Source organism: Scophthalmus maximus, chromosome 14 (assembly GCF_022379125.1).
Source record: "Scophthalmus maximus strain ysfricsl-2021 chromosome 14, ASM2237912v1, whole genome shotgun sequence".
Lineage (NCBI taxonomy): Eukaryota > Metazoa > Chordata > Actinopteri > Pleuronectiformes > Scophthalmidae > Scophthalmus > Scophthalmus maximus.
In genome coordinates, this window is record NC_061528.1 from 12,363,210 (window position 1) to 12,385,168 (window position 21,959).

General features: G+C 45.6%; 2 protein-coding genes across 5 annotated transcripts in view; both read right to left on the reverse strand.

The window, feature by feature from the left end:
- Positions 1-569: 569 nt before the first annotated feature.
- On the reverse strand, positions 570-15,595 carry trpm2 (transient receptor potential cation channel, subfamily M, member 2). The gene is made up of 33 exons (XM_047337448.1): positions 15,457-15,595; positions 15,085-15,299; positions 14,105-14,485; positions 13,667-13,835; positions 13,376-13,556; positions 12,659-12,825; positions 12,370-12,550; positions 12,228-12,289; positions 11,958-12,158; positions 11,217-11,319; positions 10,105-10,217; positions 9,283-9,660; positions 8,972-9,109; positions 8,729-8,858; positions 8,451-8,596; positions 8,240-8,352; positions 7,338-7,436; positions 6,861-7,086; positions 6,361-6,479; positions 6,135-6,267; positions 5,587-5,758; positions 5,331-5,511; positions 5,017-5,198; positions 4,248-4,380; positions 3,987-4,071; positions 3,540-3,749; positions 3,369-3,433; positions 3,134-3,163; positions 2,949-3,035; positions 2,784-2,862; positions 2,576-2,677; positions 1,601-1,717; positions 570-1,365 (listed from the first exon to the last, which is right to left on the reverse strand). The coding sequence occupies exons 3-33, from the start codon at positions 14,272-14,274 to the stop codon at positions 1,249-1,251; spliced, it is 4,389 nt and encodes a 1,462-aa protein (XP_047193404.1). The 5' UTR covers positions 14,275-14,485; positions 15,085-15,299; positions 15,457-15,595; the 3' UTR covers positions 570-1,248.
- A 1,156-nt stretch (positions 15,596-16,751) lies between these two features.
- LOC118283201 (protein FAM126B) overlaps positions 16,752-21,959 on the reverse strand; it is a 40,262-nt gene continuing 35,054 nt past the window's right edge. For 3 of the 4 annotated variants that reach the window (XM_035604948.2, XM_035604947.2, XM_035604949.2), the window contains one exon: positions 16,752-21,155. In XM_035604948.2, coding sequence (XP_035460841.1) covers positions 20,488-21,155 — 668 coding nt within the window. In that variant the 3' untranslated portion in view covers positions 16,752-20,487. The remainder of the gene's footprint in view (positions 21,156-21,959) is intronic. The other variant, XR_004784453.2, reaches the window with a different exon arrangement.

Consider the following 21,959-nt stretch of genomic DNA (forward strand, 5'->3'; position numbering starts at 1 on the left):
GGTGCTCTTCGTTTTCCTTGTCTCTGACGCTGTGGTTAAAAATAGCCCAGATATATTTTCGATGGCGCCTCCTGGGATTCGCAGGACCAACTGTGATAATAAAGACGAGGACGTCGAGATATCGTCTCCTGAGTTTGAATCTTTTTTTTTTTTAATTAAACGTCACAATTCAAATGAACACGTGAACTTTGCAATCGATTGTTGAATTCATCGCTGTGTTCATTTTTTTTATTTATTTATTTTATTCATTTTTTACGAGCACGATCTCTGATCTCTGCTTTTTTTTTTCTGGCGTAGGAATCATTGATTTATCTGAAGGAGCGAACACGGCAGGGGAATGCGGCAGGAGGGTGTGAAACCGATAACGAGCCGTGTGTGGTCGTCTCGGCCTGAGCCAATGAGCGTCCGACCGAAGCCGCAGCAGGGCTGCGCGGTGCTCCGCAGGTGGAGCAAAACCCCTGACGGAAATGAATTAGACGGGTGTGACTGAGTTCAAATCCCTGGCGTGAATCCCAAAGTGTCCAAAAAACAAAGTGAGACGACGCAAGCAGTGAATAGACCATTTAAAGAGGTCACTCTTTATTAATTATAAAGTCCACGAGTGCATGACTATGTGAAGGTCCCACGTGGCATAAAGTGCAACAAGTTACTTGGCATGACAGGAATATATTTCATTACTGTAGTATAGCAGTATTTCAGTACTTCAGAAAAACTCTTACTTGAATACAAGTGAAAGTCCTGAAATTCAAAATTGTACTCAAGTAAAAGTGTTGAAGTATCAGCCGCAACTTAGATGAAAAATAACAGCTCATCGAACAGAAAATTCCTTAATCTTATATGTATAAGATTGATGGTTACAGACACGTGTCACTATGTGTCTTGATAATGGATCATGATTCACATTTGTATGTTTTGTATGAAAAATAAGGAACTACTCAATATAACTGTCAGATAAACAGTGGAGTGGAATGTAGCTGTAGAAGTAAGAAGCGCTGTGACCTGAAGCATTAGTGTTCTCAATGTACACACGTGAACTCCAACTCGTGTTTTAAGTGACCAACACAGGGTGTAAGCGAAACATTCAGTTTAATGTCATATGACATTTGTGCAAAATGTTGCAAAATCATCCGCGGCAGCAAACATTATGGCTTTGCCTTGTTTGTTTTTTTCTCAAGCGGAATTGCAACAGGCTGGTGAAAGTGAACATGTGGAAGAAGAGGCACATTCACAGCTACAGCAGAGTGAAATTCAGAACTTCCTGTTGTGCAGCCCAGCAACCTGCCGCAGAGAGTCTCTGTGGTTTGAGCCCAGTCGCGTTTTGCTGCTCACCTCCTGCCACTGAAGGGAGCCGTGGCCGCTCACCACCTGAGAAAGAGGGAGGAGATACAAAAACAATGATTCGTTATTATTATATATTTACTCCTGGGAGAGTTGTGAACGGATTTTTGCAGAGGAACCTAGTACTGCATCAGCCAAGTTCTTTAAGATAAGAGATAAGATAAAACTTTATTAATGCCACGCCAGGGAAATTCACTTGAAGTAATAGCAAAATAATGACTGCCCTACATATCTTAAAGCAACAGAATAATAATGCACTCACCATGTTATTGATATCCACCATCACCTGGCTCGTTCTGTCCAGGTGAATGTTTAGGACGGTGTTCTCCACCCAGGCGTTATCTGTGTTCCTGCAGTCATCCACATAACCCTCAGACACCTGCAACGCAGTAGCACAGCAGCTGCAGGTCAGAATCCACGAGTTCATCAACGTCAGCTTTAAGATTGTGCGAGGCAGGAGATGCTCAGTGACATTCTCAGGAGAGACAGAGAGTGACACGGAGTCGAAAGGCACCTATGCCACAGAGGGCTCTTTTGAGGTGGAGGTGTAATGTCAGAGTTGCACTGCTATGCACCGTATATGTGGGCTGATGAAAAATGAGTCCCACACTCAGACTCTATCAGACATGAACTCATGTTTGCCGTTCACATATGTAGAACGCAGTAGGAGATTGTCCGAGTCAGACGAGTTCACAACAGCAGGAACGCTTCCTGTACATCCAGGCGAGGGGGTGGAGCCTGAGGAGAGCGCCCCACTTGCTCACCGTGAATCTTTCTGAGATTTTCCATGGGCTCCACCTGGACATTTTTCCCGGAAATTTTACCAGGGGGCTGGCAGGAAATGTTGTGGAAACGTGTACGGAGCAACATTTGTGGACATTTGTGTTCTCACACACAGCCCCTCCAGAGAAGTTCTGGGACTTCAGTGCATGTATGAAAGGAGCCTGGTCAGCAGCATTGGCCTTGCATGGTTCAGGATGAGTTATAACAGTAGATAGTGTGTTGAGCCATTTTGAATCCATTAAACTGTCATTTTAAAATTGAATTTGGAAAGAAATTCCTGTAGCAACAGTCATGTCATTTTGTTTAAAGCAGATTTCTCAAAATGGTTTTAGTAACCCCTTAACCTTGTCAAACCTGTTTATTTATTCACTGCTGCACTATATTCGTGTAATTGCTGTCTGTAAACGTGTCTGTCTAGTGTTACTACAAAAAGCAATGCGTTGTTACGACCCACCTTCGTTCCCTCGGATACTTTTGCGGTTATCTTTTCATACAGCGTCTTTCCCATGGTTCTCTTGAGCATCACTGGCAGGTGATCGGCAGATTTCACGGGTCCCTGAGGGTTTTAAAGCAGAGAAGAGCTCTACAGTTATTTGAACAGCTGAAAGACGTAAAGAAAAAGAACCCCAAACACCTGCAGTGGAACGAACAGGCGGACGCACCCCAGGTAAAGTCAAGGTCCCGCGGCTCTCGTCCCAAACTGCCAGATACTCCAGAACAGATCTGTCGCTGTCTCGCTGGCTGAAAATAAAATTTCAAAGCCTGAGATCAAGCCATGGAATGCAATGGTATGTTTTAAAAGCACTGCCGGACACGAGACGACCCACCGCGTAACGACAAGGTCTAGATTCATATTTGGGCCCAGTTGGCCGAGTGCACCTCGTCCCCTGATGCCAGTCCTCCCTCCCGGGTTTCTGATGACAGAGAAGATACGTATCGGACGTCCAGACACGCTTGTACGGTTGCTGTAAGTGCCATCGGACGCCTTGTGTATCTTATGTATGTGTCATACCTGTAATCATCCAAGGCCTCTGATTCCGATCTGTGGTGCGAAGGAAGAGATGGAATTTTGGAAATGAGGAGATAGTATTTAGAGGCTGGACCCAGGCTAAGCTCAGAAAGCTTAGTTGTTGCAGTTATGCTGTTTAGTTTAACATGCAACCTTTAGCAATATCTACATGATCAAATGTATCCCCACATCAAGACATATAGGCACCAAACTTCATGTATGATAGTGCTGTCCATACCCCTCCACATGGTCCCCGCTGTCTTCAGAGGCATAATAGGCTGGCATGTATAAGCTAAAGCTGACCTGAAACAAAGAGAGGACACGAAAAACAAGCCGCATCCAATAAACCCAGACCATCATTTCGTGCGGCCGATGGTTTCCTGGTGGAAATGTGCCGTGTGTGAAATACCTCCCACGGCACTTTCTCCTCAGGCACAGGGAAGCGTGTGAGCTTGCTGTCGGGATAGTGAGGCTGACGGGCGTTCACGTGGAACCCGACCTCGGTCTCTGACACATTTGTCAAAGTGTCGGCGGTCTCGTCTGCTGTAGTTGATGTTGCATGACCCTGAGATGTCAGATTGTCCATAATCCTCTGCAGGGCTTGGGTCGACAGGACGACCTGGTGACATAACATAAAAAAGTTGGTCAAATACTTCCGATGACTGCTTATATAACGATATAACGGCGAAGATGACCGCTTTTTCATGGGGCACATCTGGAGGGGGGGAAAAAATCGACAAATAACACAGGGATGAAACCCACAGCTCGCTGCATCGTGCCCTCGCTCCCACAGCGCAGTGTGAAACGTTACAGACTCAGGTGCAACAGTAGTGAGAACAGAAACTCGGGTCACAACCTGCTCCTCCAGCCGGGCCAGTATTTGCACCATGGCAGCAGCGCTCGGCTCCTCCGTCTCCAGGCGATCGCTGATAGTGGTAACCCTCAGGAAACAGACAAGCACAGTATGCTACTCGTTTGACCGTCAGACTGTCTGATGTTACACACTCACACTCGTAGGATCTATCCATTTGAACGGAGGGGTCTCGCGTAGACATGAGTACCCCCAGACTATTGTTAATGCAGCTCTATCACGGCTCCATTCCTGTGGGGTTTTTACCTCTGGGCTGTGTCCAGGATGCGTCGCTCCATGCTCTGGCTCTGCTCCTGCTGTGTGGACACCAGGTATCTGTCCTTCATCAACGCCTCCCAGGACAGCAGCTCCTCTTCCTCCACCTGAGGAAGCTCATCGTCTGAAGAAGACAGTGTCACGTGCTCAGCGTCCCTACCTTAAACAACACTGTACGCACGCAAAGAGACGCAGACATTTGGGGCAAACATGGATGTGGTTAAACCAGAAAGGAAATATTTGAACATAAAAAATCTCCACTGGTACGTCCATCAGTGAACTGGAGCGGTATATGAACACCAAAAACTATATTTGTTCATCAGACTGTGACGAAATCAAAGGGCCTCGACCAGGTGTCACTGGACGACTGGAGAATTAAGAGGAACATTAACTTTCAATGATTTATTTATTTTTTTAATTCAAAAAACTGTGTTGTGAAAGAAAATCTTGACCTCGACCAAAAAAAAAGGTCCAACTTGGATCATGGAATTTCAGTCATGTGATAACAGTTGTTTTAATATGAAGAGATATTGTGAAACTCACTCTAAATACATTCAGGTAAAAGCTCTAAAAAAAAATGACCAAAATGACAATTTGAATGGCAATACATTGGCTCAAGTGATGAATGCACCTTTGTTGTCGAAAATCAGAAGGGATGACAATGTATGAAAACAAAAACAAAATTCACAGGGTGAGAAAGCTGAAACAAGAAAGAAGTCTACGTTGAGCAAAGGCAGGATTAAAATAATTCAATACTTACTGAACTCCTTGCACTTGACGGGCGGCCTGCACAGCACGACGTGCCTGATGAAGAGGTAAAGGTGACTGAGGATGATGAAGGGAGGAGGGGCAGCCGGGCGGCTGTGGTACTCCTTAATGAGCTCATATCTTTGAAACTTCCATATTCTGTCCGTGTTGTCCTGCACTTCCTGGAACGTGAAGCTGCGCAGCGAAGCAAAGAGACACACGGAGGACAAAGTGGCGAGGACAATAAGTCATCATCGTCAAAGCTACTTTTCCGACTCGCAGTGATGATCGCCGAATGTAGACACGGTGGCGATGAGGGGAACTCACTTGAAGATGGCTATGAGCAGGTTGAGCAGCAGTATGTTGGCGAAGAGCAAGTAAACACAGAGCATGATGATGGTGAGCCACTCGGGGAAGGCTGGCGTTTGGTTGTCATTCAGCATGGGACACTTGGGCTTCAGAGGATCGGTGCCATGTATGGTGCAGGAGTTTATGTCAAATGCAGCATCTGCGGAGGGCAAAGAGATTGTCTTCTTAACCTTCAGGAGAAGAGAGAGCAACGCTGTTGTTGACCTTCACTCACTGTCAATGTTGGTGGGGAAATTCCCAAATATGATGAGGTAGGGCTCGTAAACCGCCCCGCGGACAATCCACTTGAGCCGATCGTCATTGTCGATGAGAATGCCTTGCTTGGCCACGCCGTACGCCACCACCCAGATACTCAGCAGGAACATGAAGAAGAACATATCCATCATCTGGAGGACAAACACACATCAGACACAAGCTCTGCAGGAATTGGACACATCTGAATACTATAACTTCCCCCAGCCTGTGTACTGCGAAAGCAACGGTTCTATAACAGATTATGTACTTTGCCATGACAACTTTCAATAGGTTGCACTGCTGCTCCATGTATATACTCTCTGCACAAAGAATTATAGACTCTTTTGAAAATCAGCTGAATCTATATTCCATCTCAGAGGATGGACTGAGATGGAAACCAGTGTGGTAACACACAGTCCACCTGGGGCCTCTTCTTGCGTTACATAAAAGCCGTTTTGGAGCATATCATTTTGTGTTTTTTGCAGTCGCCCTCCCACATTACAGCAGGTCAGCATGTGAGCCTCTCACCATCCTCTTGACTATGATGATTTTGGGCCCCAGGGTTCGGCTGATAGTGAAGATGGCCATGAGGCGGAGGCAGAAGACCACAAAATCGATGCAGAGGAGGATTTTGCCTGCGTAGAACAGCTCGGTCGTCAGCCTGAAAATAGAAAAACACGGGTGATTCACAGACAACCCAGCGGGCCCCCCCCCCCCCGGCCTAAAGTTTTTGTGCGGTAGGAGGGAAACGTACCTAAAAGCAAGGCCGATGACAAACAGCAGGATGGACAGAACATCTAAAATGTTCCACAGGTCGTCAATGTACATCTTGGCTTTCTTACGAAGCCCAAAGCCATCGTGATCATGAAACACCTGAGATGAGAGAGAAGAAAAAATACTTAATATAATATTTACATGATTGAGATTTTTGTGATTTCAATATTTCTTTGAATAGCCTGCACACAGCAGCAGCTGTAACCTTATTGTTTGAATACAACCTCATTTGGTGGAGCCCAAGAATCTGAGTTGTTCTGAAACACTGAGCATGAGCCTTGGTACAGTGAATGAAATAAAGGAGGATGGTTTGCGTAAGTTATTATCAAAACTTACACAAAGAGTGAATAGTGGAAATAGTTGGGGACTATTTTCTGCCATTTTTACATCTGTGTGTGTGTGTGCATGTGTGTGTGTGTGTGTGTGTGTCTGTACGTGTGTGTGTGTGTGTGTGTGCGAGTCCCAGCTGCAGTCTCTCACCTGTCTGACCTCCTCACACACCACCGAGATGAGCCACATGTAGAGCAGCAACTCCCCGGCAGAGGGCTTAGCATGGAAGTCGATCATCAGCACCACAGCGAACAGGAAGAGGAAGGCGAAGTAGGACACAATATTCCAGTAAAACTTGACCTGGGGGGAGCTGTACAGGCAGACGAGTTTGGACCAGCAGCCCAGGAGCTTCGGCTGCTGCAGCCTGGGGGGGTCACTGCGGACAGAAGGGTCACCGGGGTTAGAAACAACTAGATATTTTCATCTTAAACTAAATTTATTTTATTTTACCCAAGTGACATGTCTCATCTCTGACCTGCAAGTGACCTCTGAACTGAAACCACTACTCTGAGAATAACAAACATATCAAACATTTCTCTCACACAGTCTCATGTAGTCGCGACGTGATCACACAGAATCCATTCAGTTAAGATGGTCCTTAAATCAAGTTATCAAATAACTACTTACAGGCCACTGGAATTGGTTCTAAGTGTACTCCCTGTCACACTCTCCAACGTCTTGATCTCCTCGTTCTTCTCGGTCTCTCTGTGGATGACTTCATCGCGTCTGGGGAGAATCATAACAACGCGGTCGTCCATCAGTACACACTGTACAAGCAGTGGCACAAATGTGCAACAAAATCACCCAGAAAACACTTAAAATCAAACGTGCACATGACGGTGAACTGAGATGACATTTAAATCAAATCACTTTCCTCTTTGGGTTAATGCGTGACGAATAACAACCAGGAACCATGTCAAAAAGTGAAAGAGGTCCTGCTGCCACCAGGTGGTGAGTGAATAAACGTGTATTTGTTGAGAAAAAAAAAAGAACAGTACTATATAACTTCAACCCTCCTTGAATGCAGCTATGTATATATATATATATATATACGTCCTAAACAGGAGAGTGAGTAAACATTTACAGACTGTTTCTTACCAAGGAATGTCTCCAGTTTTTTGGGGAAATGAAGGGGCGAGGATATGAACCCCTTAAAACGTCTTTGTGACATTGATGGACCTTTTAATTCTTGTGATTGACGGGGGAAATTTGGCTAAATCAATCCTGTATCTCATAACAAGGCCGTGGGACAATATGGCAACATGCTGAGGCTCTGAGATGTGATGGATGTTGCACGACCATGCAGAAAATATCAGAAAAGAAAAATTGCAGCGGGACTGTTGGCTTCTGCACAAGCCGAGCTGAAACTGAGAGGCTGGCTGGGGTTTTTGAAGAAGCAGTTGAAGTAATATTTTTATCTGTGAAATGACGTTCACAGATAGGTTGTTTTTTTTTTTTTTTTACAGCCTGTAGTTTGTGTGCATCGCATTCACTTATCAGATGTGTGTGAATTTGCAAAGAAGGCTGACCTGAAAAGCAGAAAGCCAGTGTAGATAAGGGGGAAGAAGACCATGCAGACCAGCACCCTCCACACAGGGTTGTCCACTGAAAGCTCGCCACACCAGATCTGAGTCAGAAGAGCCTGGAAGACAGGCGTGTTAGCAGACGGGGGTCTCGGTGTATCTGCACCAGCAACCAGTGTCTCATCAATCTAAAGAAAGCCCCTGAAGATTGCTCTACCTGAACACTCGACTGAGCGACGAAGCTTTTATCATCAGCCTCCAGGGCCAAACGCAGGCACGTCGTCCGTCCCCAAATAGGCGACGCACGGACCAACAGCTTCTGAGCACGCTCTTCATCGCTGTTGTGGCACTTGCTGAACACACCTTGGATGGACGGATGGACACGCACGCACACACACACACACACACACACACTGAAGATAATCGCTACACCTTGTAAAACCCCATGCACCCTGTCAAGATCATCAGTGAAACACAATGTCTGCCGTGTTCTACCGATGGCGTGTTCTTCGTAGTGGTTGGCGAGCTCTTGCATGGCCTCCGCCTCGTCTGCATCACTTGCCTCCCCAGCCATTTTCTTCAGGATCTTACTGCCGGCCAGGGCGGCGGAAATGCAGTCTCCACACTGCACGGACACACGGGGCACAGATACAGACACAGGTCAGAATGACGACTACTTTCAAATTGTGACCGTGTGAGTTTAAAAGTGTTTTTTTTTCATTTTTTTTTCCCCATCACCTGCTCCCAGAAAATTTCAGCCAGCTCCCTATTGTTCTGGACGATAGCCCAGAGGAAAAGGTCTCTGCCTGGGTCCCTCGGTGCTTCAGCGTGGTCCTCCCTGAGTGAACCTCGGGAGCCCGCCTGATTTTTAGACAGCTAGAAGACACGTGAGGGAATGTGTTGCATGAGTCGTATGATTTATAACTGTAGCCATGGTTTCAAAAGTACCATTGGCCTCCATCCAAATTATCCCAATTTAGACAACCGTTGAGGTTAATTGTAGTCCCCGTGACGAAGGTGTAAAAGACCTTCTCCACACTACTGCTCACCGACGAAGATGTTTCCTCCATGGTCATGTTGAAGTGGTATGGCGCGGTGGGGGGAGGAGGGTAGAGGGGCTTGGTGAAACTGCCCAGCAGGTGACGCACCTCCTCGCACACGTGAGTCATGGAGATGGTTTCCCCCTGCCCCGAGTGGGCCCGCGGCCGGATGCCGAACGGCTGCCTCCTGCTGCGGCAGGAGCTGTGAAGCCGCTTGGCCAGCTTGCGGAGGAAGAAGCAGCTGGGGAGCTGCCTGTAGAGCTCGCACAGGGTCACCTCGTCCTGCAGGAAATCCCACAGACTCACACCGTTCTCCAGCAGCAGCCTCACAAACTGGGGCTTGTGGCCGACGAGGGCCGAGAACATGGCCCAGTGGAGGTCACTGGACTGGAGCCCGGTGACGAGGCAGGAGCGACAGGACAGTCAGCACCCCAGCACTCTTTAGGACTAAACATAATTCACATTTTCCGTCCTCTTACAGCCACAAGTTGAAATCAAACAGACTCATTACTGCCTCTGCTGTAAAGCTGCTCGGCTCACAGCTTCTGCTTTCATTTCAGCTTCTCCTGTGTGTTGTGTGTCACATTCGGAGCAATAGACTTCTGAACTGAGCAAATACATTCTCCAGCTAAAAAATTAAATGTATGGCTTTGTCGCACAATGCGATCTGTAGAGATTGAAATATCTTGATAACAAGTCCTGTAAGCCTACGGCACCTGACAGGGTCATTTTCCTTGATTCCCCGGTCATTCCATTGTGCCTGTTTATTCTATCTTAGTAATGACGAGAAGGATTGTAACACAGGGAGAGGAGGATGATCGACAGACCCACCTTCCACTGGCTCTCTTCTGTGAAAATCTCACTCTCGGCTATATCCACCCGGTTCCAGGCTATGGCCAGCTCCAGCTGCCTCTTCCAGCACTGTGACTCGCTGGTCCTCGAAGCTGAGCGGAGAATTAAGATCGACGCACTTTGAGCGGCGGAGTGACAAATCATATTCAGCTTCAGTCAAACAGAGATTTAGACGGATTGACTGCTGCGGAGCTCAACCCTCTCTGTTTCAAGACAGGCTCTGAACACGAAAGATCGTCCACTCACTCACTCTTGGATATTATTGTTAAGATCATGTCTTGAAATTGCTTCTTTTTTTTTGTCCAACCAACAGCTCAAAACCAAAAGATATCCAATTAGACGGCACACAATGTAAAATGGAGAAAATAAGCAAATCCTCACATCTGAGGAGCTGGAACCAGATAATGTTTCAGTTTTTGGTTTGATGATTCACTGAAATAATCACTCAACTCGAAAAATTTGCTGTTAAGCCGATTAATCGACTTACGATATCAAATGTGATGTGAGTAGCTGCACTGCACAATCAGGCAGCCGGTAGAAATAAGATAGTACAGTAGCTGAGTGAGCAGGATCACTGCCTGGAAATGCATTTTAATTACTCCAATGGAGCTCGATCATGGAAACACTGGGCACAGGAGTTTGGCTCGAGTGATGACTCATGGTGTTGAAAACGTTAAGTGGATGTCCAGGGTGCTGGGCTCACTCGTCGCACTAGGGCTCTTTGGCTCAGGTTTCTTTTCTAACAATAATGCATCAAGCTTGGTCTCCGTGGGTTTCTTACGGTTTTTTTTCCAAGCATCACAAGGCAGAATAAGTTTCAGACAAGAAGTTTGAAATTTCATCATGTGCAGCCATCAGTGTGTCTGCGTAAAGAAGTTTAAAATATCCGAACAAATCTCTTTGATGGTATTCAAACTTGGCCCATTTGATACGTTTACTTCTCTCAGAGGCAACATTAAACTCGCTAAGAGCTGTGTTGGCACCGTGTCCGTCCCGATGTAATGCTCTTGGTGTAATAACGCGGTGATGTGCACCTTCCGTTGATCTATTACTGAACATTTTGTGCAAATCATACCCCCCCCCCCCCCTACCTTTGAGTAGAGCTTGAAGAATAGCCACATCCAGATACCCATGACTGTCCTCGCTTGGTCTGAATACTGTCAGCAAGTGTTGCGACCTAATGATGTCCTGGATCTGCGGCAGACGACGAACCGGGTGTGAGCAAGGTCCCACATCAAACTGTATGCACTTTTCAATAAGAAGCAACATGTTTTTGTTTTTTTAGGATGGACTTGAACATTTACACTAAATAACTCGACCATAGTTACTAACGTTAACTGAGAAATCATATTTGCCAGTAATTTCTCCATGAAGAAGAACACAAACAGCCATGAGACACACCCCAAGTAACATGGATAGTAGAGGACAATGTGATCCACTGTATCAGATCAAATCATACAGCACTGAGGTCCAGTAATTCCAACCTCAGGCGCGATCAGGACACCACTTCCCAAACCCTCGGGACATTCGTTTCTTTGCTATGATATGATCTCCTTGTGTAAGCGTGGAGTTTTCTCCGGGTACTCCTGATTCCTCCCACAGTCCAAAGACATGCAGTTTAGGTTAACTGGAGACTCTAAATTGCCCTACGGTATGAGCGTGAACGGTTATTTACCCCGCCTCTCACCCAATGTCAGCTGGGAGTGGCTCCAGCGTACAGCGGTATGGGTGTTATTGAATTCATTAATGATAATGTCTGAGAAGACTATAGATATAAACAGTATTTTGGGAATTGGTCTGTGATTTTTAAGCTCATTCATCTTATCACATACCATCTTGGTCCATTCAATGATCTTGATGTCGGCGAACTTTTCATACTCTTGGCCAAAGAACTTTTTCATCAACTGGTGGATGAGGGCAATAGTGACCCGGGTCACTGGCAGTCCTGCGACCTGCGCAATCACATCTGCTATTCTCCCAGATCCTTCCAGGAGCACACACGGTGTACCGTTCAGAATGGCATTATAGATGGTCTGAAAGGAGACACACACAATGTCACACAAGACAGACAAAAACACAGAGGCTTCAAACGGATGACTCACATTCAGAGTGCCCGGACCTCCATCCAAAACCACGCAGACGGCAGGAATGGTCACACCGTTCTCTGGAGGTCGGACAACATAAACATCTATGTTAAAAGGTCAAACAGATTTGAGATGTTATCCGTAATCGGCTCCTTCTAACCTTTGTTTCCAAGACGCTTTCCAGAGATGTATTTCTCCAGATGGCTACGCAGTTCAATCTCCATGCCGTAGCGTCCGTGGGTCCCGTCGTCCACCAGCAGGAAGTGGGTGTGGTTGTTATCGAGGCAGGACAGCCGGCCCTGGCCACTTACGTCCCCCAAATAATGAGCTGGGAAACATCCCTGCAGAGAAGACGGTGGCGTAGGAGGATTGAAAGGAAATCATAAAGGCAATCTATCCTATTCCGATGATGAATCCCGCCGAGAGAAAGAGCCGAGTGTTTTCCGTACCTCTGAACACACCAAAGAGTCCCGGTTGTGAATGACTCCCCATGTCGCCACTCCGATTGCTACGATCTGACCCTTCGCGGAGGAGCTGCTCAGGGCGTAGTCCCTCACAGCCTGCCCCACATGCTTCATCACACCTGTGTGGGTGCCACCGGTGAGGATCCATGCACCTGTGAATCATTGGGTTCACATCCACACGTGATAGTTTAATACCTCACAAGCACAACATGCTGAAAAATGTCAATGTAAACCACTGACATGTCTGTGGAGTAAATATGAAAATACCACCAGCAACGTTTGAGCCTATCTTTGCATGAAGACTGGAAAAAGAAATGACACACTAGGATTTCATGGGGGGACGTGAGTGGGTCCATTTGGATTGCTGCGTTTTCTAAGTTCCCAGTCTTTGTGCAGGCTAATGTCCTACAATCTCTATACTCTTTTTACACTTAGTACACAAATAATTTACTTCACCACATAATGCCAAAAGAAATGATTCAGGGCATGTGCCAACAAACAGGGGCAGATTCAAAATCACCGCAAATTGAACTCGACAATGAAAAAGCAAAAGGTTTTGCCGCAGATGATGTAATTGATTTGTTTCCGGCGCCGCCGAATCACCATCTACACTGTCCTTTCATCTTTCCCAGTATCTAATGTGAGTACAGGTCAGCACACTGTATACGGACTGCACGCTCTCTCTCTCTCTGGCCGGCTCACCTGTCGTCTGGGCCACCTTGATGATACCTCTGTGGAACATGCTCTTGAGACGGCCCTTCAGGTAGAAGTTCTTGGCTCCTCCGGTCACTGAGATCAGCAGGTTGGGTGGGGACAGCTTCCACTGCTCGGTCAGCAAGCGGTACAGGACCTCAGGCCTGGTGTCTGCGGACACTCGCACATACTGAGGACGGACACATGTGAAGACAAAGGGGAAGGATACAGACACGCAGGCGCACTCAGCTCGCGTTATATCACGGAGGAGAGAGAGAGAGAGGGAGAGGCTCGTCTCACCTTGCCCGTCTTTTGGCCCAAACCACCGAAGCTGATGTCTCCGAAAGCATCGGTGGGCCCCTCGCGAACGTGCCTGTGCCTGTCCCACGACTCCCCGGCGAAGTCCTCCGGCTTGATGGCCTCGTCCACATGGTCGGTTTTTGAGTAACCGCACTTGCATGCATCCTCTCTAGTGGGGAAACACACAGAGGGCAATCGTGCACCAAGTGGCATGACATTTGCACATAATAAATACAGTGGACACATAATTCCTGAGTAAACTGTACGGGGGAAAGTGGCAGCTACTGGGAAGAACTATTATATTCATGAATCTTTCCTCACAGCAGTTAACGCAGCAGAGTCTCTGTGTTATTGTGCACCGGCAGCAACTACAGTCCAAGGTCACCTCAGAGGCTTTCATCACCAAAACCCGACGGCGCACAGAACAGCTTCGCCTACCTGACGCCTTTCTCAAAGAAGCAACATTCCTTCTTGCAGACGTTTCCCCTGATCCAGGAGGCGAACGCACAGCGCTGGAAGGAAGGGGACAGAGACAGGTGCTCAGAGGGTCTGGCTGAGCTTATTGCCAGAGAGTGGACCAGCTCGGACTCTGCCTCAGCTCCCCTCATCCTGCAGGAGACATGGGAGTGCTACGCCGCACAGGTCCGCCCCAGGCTGAGAGCCGACAGCATGGCAGGAGAGGGGAGCCTCTGCAGTCGGCACTGTGGGAGCTGGCGCAGCATCCGGCACTGCATCAGTGATGTCAGTGCTGAGCGACGGCAGCGGGGAGTCTGACCAAAACCCCCTCCATGCGGGACCGAAGGCATCCCAGCGCCAGCTCTGGATCAATAGATAACTGCATTACCGAGAGTGGATTAATAACACGGCCACGGCTCTATGAAAAATCCCCAAAATGTTGATAAGAGGATTGTGACCAATGGATATATTTCATGTCTTTCATTCACAAAACAACACTAGGATCCAGACTGGATACTAGTGTTGTTTTGTTTTGTTCACCTTCTATAGTTTTCTTTTTCATATTTGATTATCATGAATTGATATTATCATTATTTCTTTTGTGTAATTGGGTGTTGATCATTACCTCGTGTTGCTTCAGAGAGTTCTCTACACCTGAGTCTGATTCCCAGGTCACATCTTTTGCAGAATGATTTTTTTTATTTTCCAACATGCGTCTTCCCCACAACAGGCACTTAGAATAAAACCCTTTGTATTTAAGCTGGATTTGTTTCATCTTTTTCCTTCAAATCATTCATTTTACATCATTCTCAGAATACTTTACTTTCTGTAGCTGATAGAGTAGTTGAAATATAGATTGAGGTAGTTACCACCGCCAGTTAACAGAGGACTGACCCTTCTCAATTCTCATGCTGGTAATCGTTAAAATTAATTACCACTGATGTCAAAATGTAAACACTCACTTTTTGGAAACAAGTCATCACTCGATTTAGTCCGAGATCCCTCTGCTGCTGTGGATGAACCTTACTCTCAGATTTCGGCAGCATTTCTGAAGGAAGTAACAAACAAACCAAATGGTCCCACAAAGAAAACAGATCTAATATCAGCTGCAAGCCTCTGCTTGTTTTTCAATGGAGGCTACACGTCCACACTGACCAACAGGTTCAGCCATCCGGTCCTGCAGTGGAAACAAATGCTGTAGTCATGTCGCACTGTTGAACGTCTCCGCCCTTTTCAAACAATGTGAAATTGTGCCATCCAGTCAGGCATCACATAACCACCCAACCAAAAGGATTGCGATGAACATTAAACATTAAATATTTAACATTACACACCCTTTTCACTGTCTTCAGATCTTCCTCTTACTCGGACAAACGACAGCAACAGCATGAGGTTGATTCTTTTTAGGCTTGTGGTGTGTGTGGAAATCTGCTATGTTTCATGTCGTGTTCCAGCCGTTACAACCACAGTCTGTGAAACAACACTTGTTGCCAGGCGACACCTCCAGAGTATTCAACTGTAGGGATCTGGTCACCGAGTGGAGCACTGGTTGGTTTTTCAGGAGCTGTTTTGGCATCAGAGCTGTCACAGTTCCTGTGAATTCGAGGATCTGGCACTAAACAATTTCTACAGATAATTTTCAATTTTTGAGTTCAACTCAAACAGTCAAAAGTAGCCTTTGGAATGTTTTCTTTATAACTATGTTCTGTCTTGGGCTTATAATTATTTATCAGGGTTCAAGCCCCAAAGTCAAGCAAAAGTCTGAGTGAGTCTGGGGCTCACCATGATGTGGAGGTCAGAGATGTAGGAGATAACTACTCATGGGAAACTTGAAATGGAGTTGGGCTCTAAAAAATGTTTAAGCTCTGGTTAATGTGAGGCCAAGCACTAAAATGACGCTTTTTTTTTTAAAGAAAATCCAAATCCCAGCTTCCATAATGATGAACATTAAAATAATACACAATTATATTGTTGATGAAGTGGTGAATCACAGTAGAGGTCTGTATAGAATAAATACATTCTTATTGTTCAGTAATGAATGGACAGTTGTTCGGATTCACCGCCACCAGGTGGCAGCACACCACCTCTGATCACTAGTCACAGGCTTGGAATCAGCTGTGGAGATTCCAAGAGAGGAGATTTTAGATCCGACTGCAACAAGATGTAATTTTTGACTGAGACTGTGACAAACTAGCTATATGTGAGACACATTTGACTGAACCTTTTGCACAAACCTTACTATAAAACTTTTGGTTACATTTAACTGACAAAAATATATATATAATCATATTGCCAAAGCCTATAAATGCCTCATTTTGTTCTTTAAGAGTCCTAAACCTAAAGGTTTTGACAATATGGGCTTAAAAAATGCGTCCATTAATTACAAAAGATTTTATTTTTCTGTTATATATATATATATATATATAACCACAACCAGCAATATTGATATTAATTTTCTTTGAACTCAGGTTTAAATTTAGCAGGGTTTTTCAAATTAAGATTAAAACCATTTAATAAAGATGATATCATGTACAGTGAGTTCACTCATAAACAGAGCTGAACCTGACGTGTGAGTATGAGCTGTATCACACTGAACCACTTCCACACAAGAAGCAGAGAGACACTCGGATCCCTTACGGCACAATATTTATTCAACAATATACAGATTAATTTCTCTCCCTACATATCAGACTGATCTCCAGTTTTGTATTTTTTAAATTGACCTTGCTCTCACCTTTGTACATTCGTTATTTACAAGATTTAAAATAAGTCTTTCTCTCCATTTTGTACAACATCAATGGTACAGTGTTATCACATCTTACAACAGCTTCCCCTCGAAGCAGTGTCAGATTCATCACCGATATTCTGTTTACATTTCATACACCAACCGACATCTCCGAGCCACAGAGGAGCAAACTGACACGAGGGCTCGACATGCACCAAAAGTCCGGTTGTGGCTTTCTCTCTCCTCGCTCTCACTTCACCCACGTGAGCGAGGTCGTTCACTCTGTACCACCACAACAGGGTGTATGAACAGAAGTGTTGAATGGGGATGCTGTTGAGGACTCCTTCCTTAGATATCAGCTTAAATGCATCTGCCCCATCCCACCCGACAAGCATTAATGAGAGCCGGTATACTAAAAAAAAAAAAAAAAGATATAAGGGGAAAAAATGTTGCATAGAATCAATTCTTACTCCAAGAACAGAAATTTTGGTGCTGCCATTTTTTGAAATGTGGCATTTTGATAAACTCCTGAGACCTTCCAGACCACGGGACTTCGTTTTTTGTTTTTTTCTTTTTTGGTTTTGAAAATAAAAAATAAAATTGTTGTACCCTTAGACTAACAAAAATAGCATTGTGTTGGATGTGACATCACATAGAAGTACTACTTTAAAGAGACTAAAACCCTGCATTTAGTGTATACACATTTGCACATCAATATATATCATTTAAATAACTATCTTGAGGAGAGAGGTGGATGGATTAAAGTGCATTATACTGTATGGAAACAAAGCCCACAGTTATCACATGCAGGACAGGAAATGAACTTTGTCCACCTGCAGCAGTGGCTGACCAAGTGTGAATTCAACAATATTTTACCCACCTAAAAACAGATTTTCTTTTCCGAAAAGTAAGTGGACCATGTGAGGATTTCTGAGCTTACAATTCTGCCAAAATAAATGGAAGATAAAATAGCCAGCCACGGCCAAGTTTCATTGACATTTGCTGGCCAGCGATCATTTCCCACCCTGATCACATGCAAATAACACCTGACACTGAGGGATTACTCTAAGTCAAAATACAGTAGCAACATGGCTGCTGGTAATCTCGGTCAGGGGCACTCGTATATTAATGACATGAACACGTCACCAGTTTTTAAAACAGCAAAAAAGGTGCTACTCAACTCACAGCAAAATACAGCAAATGGTAACACGGCTCGTGGGGAGCCACACAGCACGGGGATGATGGCAGACGGACCGGGTGAGAGTGTGAACCGTGGCTACGCTCTTCTCCTCTCTCTTCCACGGTCCAGTCCAGCAGGAGCAGGAAGAGAGGGAGGAGGAGCGTCCCGAGGCCAAAGAGCCTGAAATGTTGAAGAGGAAAGAGGAAACACACACACACACACACGGCTCACTTTGAACCAGGAGCAGCTGCAGCAGCTGTGAAGGTTCCCTGGACAGCAGGAGCGTTAGTGAGTGAGATCTTTCCCCGCGGACCGGACTGACTTTTATATACATTTATCATTCACCCTCGTTTTCAACGAGCACGTAAGAAGCAAGACGCAGGAAATGCAATACAACAGCTGACGGCTACAGTACACAGACGCGTAATATACTGATTGTGAATGTGAACAGCAAAGCTTAGTAATGATCTGTTAAAGTACAGTGCGTCGCACACAAGTGTGACGAGTGAACAGAAGATTAATGGCAAAAAAAACTGGTGAAGCCGCATCTACGGGTAGAGAGCCATTTACGCCCCAAACATCCCTTTTATTGTGCTTCAACTTTAAAATAAGACGAGTAAACAGGAGGAGAAAAAAAAGGCATTTTCACTTAAGACACCCAAGCAAGAAGATTAAGAGGATGTGTGTTGGCACATCTGGCAAAGACGAGACTTGGGTTTCGACTTGTTGGCCGTTTCACGCATCCGAAAAGCAGCAGTGCTTTGCAGGGCACTAGACATGCAGACAAGCGCGCCGTGTTCGAATCCCTCAGTCTGGGCAGGGGGGCACTACAAAAGGCTAGCTAGCGCTGTGCGCAGGTGCAGGCATTTAAACAGCAGAGAAGATCCAACTGCATGCACGTGAGGACAACAAAATTGCACTTTTAAGAGAAAAAGAAAAGATAAGCATGACATTTCTAGGTAAATTATCCGGTTAACCCCCAGTGTGGTGGTTTGATATATGACAGAAAGTATGAAAACCTGAAGACAGTCGTGTTCTCATTACAGCTGAAACCATATTGGTCCCCCACTATATAATCCCCCCCAACTGGTGCGGGAGCGCTCCAGTCTGAAAGCTAACGGGGTCTTGAATCCTGCATCGGATTGGGAGACGGGCGTCTGAGAGGCAGGTTAACACACAATGAGGTAGAACAAAATGTTTCATGAGCACATCCAATCAGAGCACAGCACATGAGATGACCGCCATGGTTACTGCTGATGCACAGCGACGAGTACGAGCCTCCAGGGGGCAGTAATTCAACGGATCAGAAATGACACCTCAACACCAACCAAGGTTTCAGAGGAAAGGACCCATTCAATGGTTTAGACCAGAATAACAATCCAATATAAAATACAGTCATTGCCTTTAGCTTCAGACACAAACCTGCTCTGTCTACAATGTGTTAATCTAGTTCCCCCACAAGATTCAGCTTCAGATTTGTACATATCCAGTCACAAGAGGAATTTCTTTTTCCCCTTGTTGATGCACAGTAGTGATTTCATCAGATTTGTCAGTTCAGTCGGGGGCGAGACAAACCCTTCACACATTCCAGTTGGGTTTGACAAACAATCTTAAGAGTTTGATTTTCAAAGATCACATCAGATAATCATTACTGGAATTTCAGAATAAAATGAACGTAATTGGCTGGTTATGACTCGGGTCTGACAGATTTTTACAAAATAGGATTTCAGCAAAGTGAGGAAAAAACTAAACGAAACCAAATCTACCTTCTTTGGATTGCTATGATCAAACATTTAAAGAGTTTTCTTTTCTTCTCTTTTCGTAAAACCATTTCTTAAAAACAGCACTGAAGAAGGAAGATAATCAGCAAGTACTGTATGATTGCACGTGAGCCCGGGAATGACAGGGAAGGAATGAAGAGAAAGAGCAATAATCCCCACTCTTCTCCACATGAGCGACTGTTAAGTGTTATTGCTGATTCACGATGACTGATTCAGTCAGGAACTCAGGAAAAAATTATAATGTGAAATGTCATATATCCCCCTACAGCTGGCGTGGCATTCTTACGACTTTTTCTCTCCACGTTTCCTCCTTTACAGGAGAGTTCCCGTGTGGAATGCTCTGCATCAACAGACGGGAGGATGCACTCACACACTGTAGTTAGTAACAGCAGTTAGGATTGACTACTTTTCTCTTGTTGCATTCTCAGCTACTGCACGCCAATTTGAAATTGAATGGATGTTGAGAGGGTGCATTCCTGAACACACACACACACACACACACACACACACACACACACACACACACACACACACACACACACACACACACACACACGGTTGTCGTAGTAGGGTTGTAAAGAGTCACAGAGAAAAACTGCATGAGGATGTATGTTATGAGTTCGAGTTTTGTGTGTGTGTGTGTGCGTGTGTGTGTGTGTGTTATGCCCTGCACTGCATGTTAGACCTGTGATATGATCTGCATGTTGAAGCTGGGGGAGCGGGACTGCCTGGTGAGAGGAGCTCCAGGAGACAGGAGGTCTTGGGCGTCCTCTGGCCTGATGAGGTGCTCTTCCTGCAGGCTAATTGTGGAGTGGCGGTGGGAGCCGCCGGCCGGAAGCCCCTCTTCCTTGTCGGAGCCCCCCAACGCCTCCTCCTGCTCGTCTTTGCCTCCGTTCAAGTTGAATTTCATGCAGTCAAAGGACTTGCTGGAGGAGGTGCTGCCAGTCCGCACCAGCGCGGGCCCCACAGGGAAGCTCAGGTGCTTCTTTATGGGGCTCAGCTGGATGCCGTCCAGCGTGATGCTGGCTGGGGGTGACTGCTGCCTCTGGTGATGCCTCCTCACAGCTGACTGGTGATCTGCAGACAACTCGGCCTGCTTTTCTGCTGCTCTCTCTCGCTCCCTCTCTCTCTCCCTCTCCCTGTCCCTGTCCTTGTCCCGGGACAGCCGGGCCGTGATGGCTTTTTTGATGCTGCTGCCGCCGCTGTTCAGGCTGCCGCCCCTCGGCCCCACACCGCCGCTCGCCTTGACGCCGCTGGGCTGGCTGCTGTTGGACGCCCCGGAGGAGAAACCCTCGTCTGGGTCGTTGACATTGAAGGAATCCTCCCCGCCGCTCATTCCATCAGCATCTGAACACCAACATGCACGAGAGAGAAAAGCACGATAGACAAACAGAGACGTGAGCAAGGCGAATGACAACTGAGGTTATGCTGACAAAAATAAATCTGGGTATAATCTGACTGTGATGAGAATTTAACCCTCAAGTTTTCAGTCCTGTGGAGCATTCTTAGTTTTGTTTTGTTGTTGTGTTTTTTTTAATAAAGTAAATAACTTTTCATAACATTTCACCATAATTTAGACAGAAGGCGAAAGCTTTGCTGCTGATTCTCTTCAATGGGGATGTCAACTGGACTGCGACAAACTAATTAATCTGAGCAATGAGAGTTACATTTAGAGTGTTTAACAACAATGCAACAGAGGAGGCCAAATTATTAGCCTTGGAGCAGGCCAGCACTAATGCTGTCACTTCATTAGCTCACTCATTCAATACAGTTACACAGCGACCTTGAGCTTTGATGATCTGACGAAATTCAGATTGAAAAAAATTAAATAATGACTTGGCGTTGGTTTAGGAAAAATGTGACTTCAATTACCTGCATGATAAGATAGCAGAGCCCGTTAATATTCAATATATAATGAAATATAAAAAATTCATATCTGGTGATAATTCAGTAGGATTCACTCCGGCACAATGACATGAAGAAATTAAATTACATTGCATCAGAAATCTTCACAATACAATAATTTTTTGTCCGTTAATGACCTCACTGTTTGAAAGCTAGAAGGGAAAAAGATGTTAAGAGAAGAAAAAATAGCATGTTATTGACATACAGTATGGAGGAAAACGCCTGTCAAACGAAGAGAGAGAATCA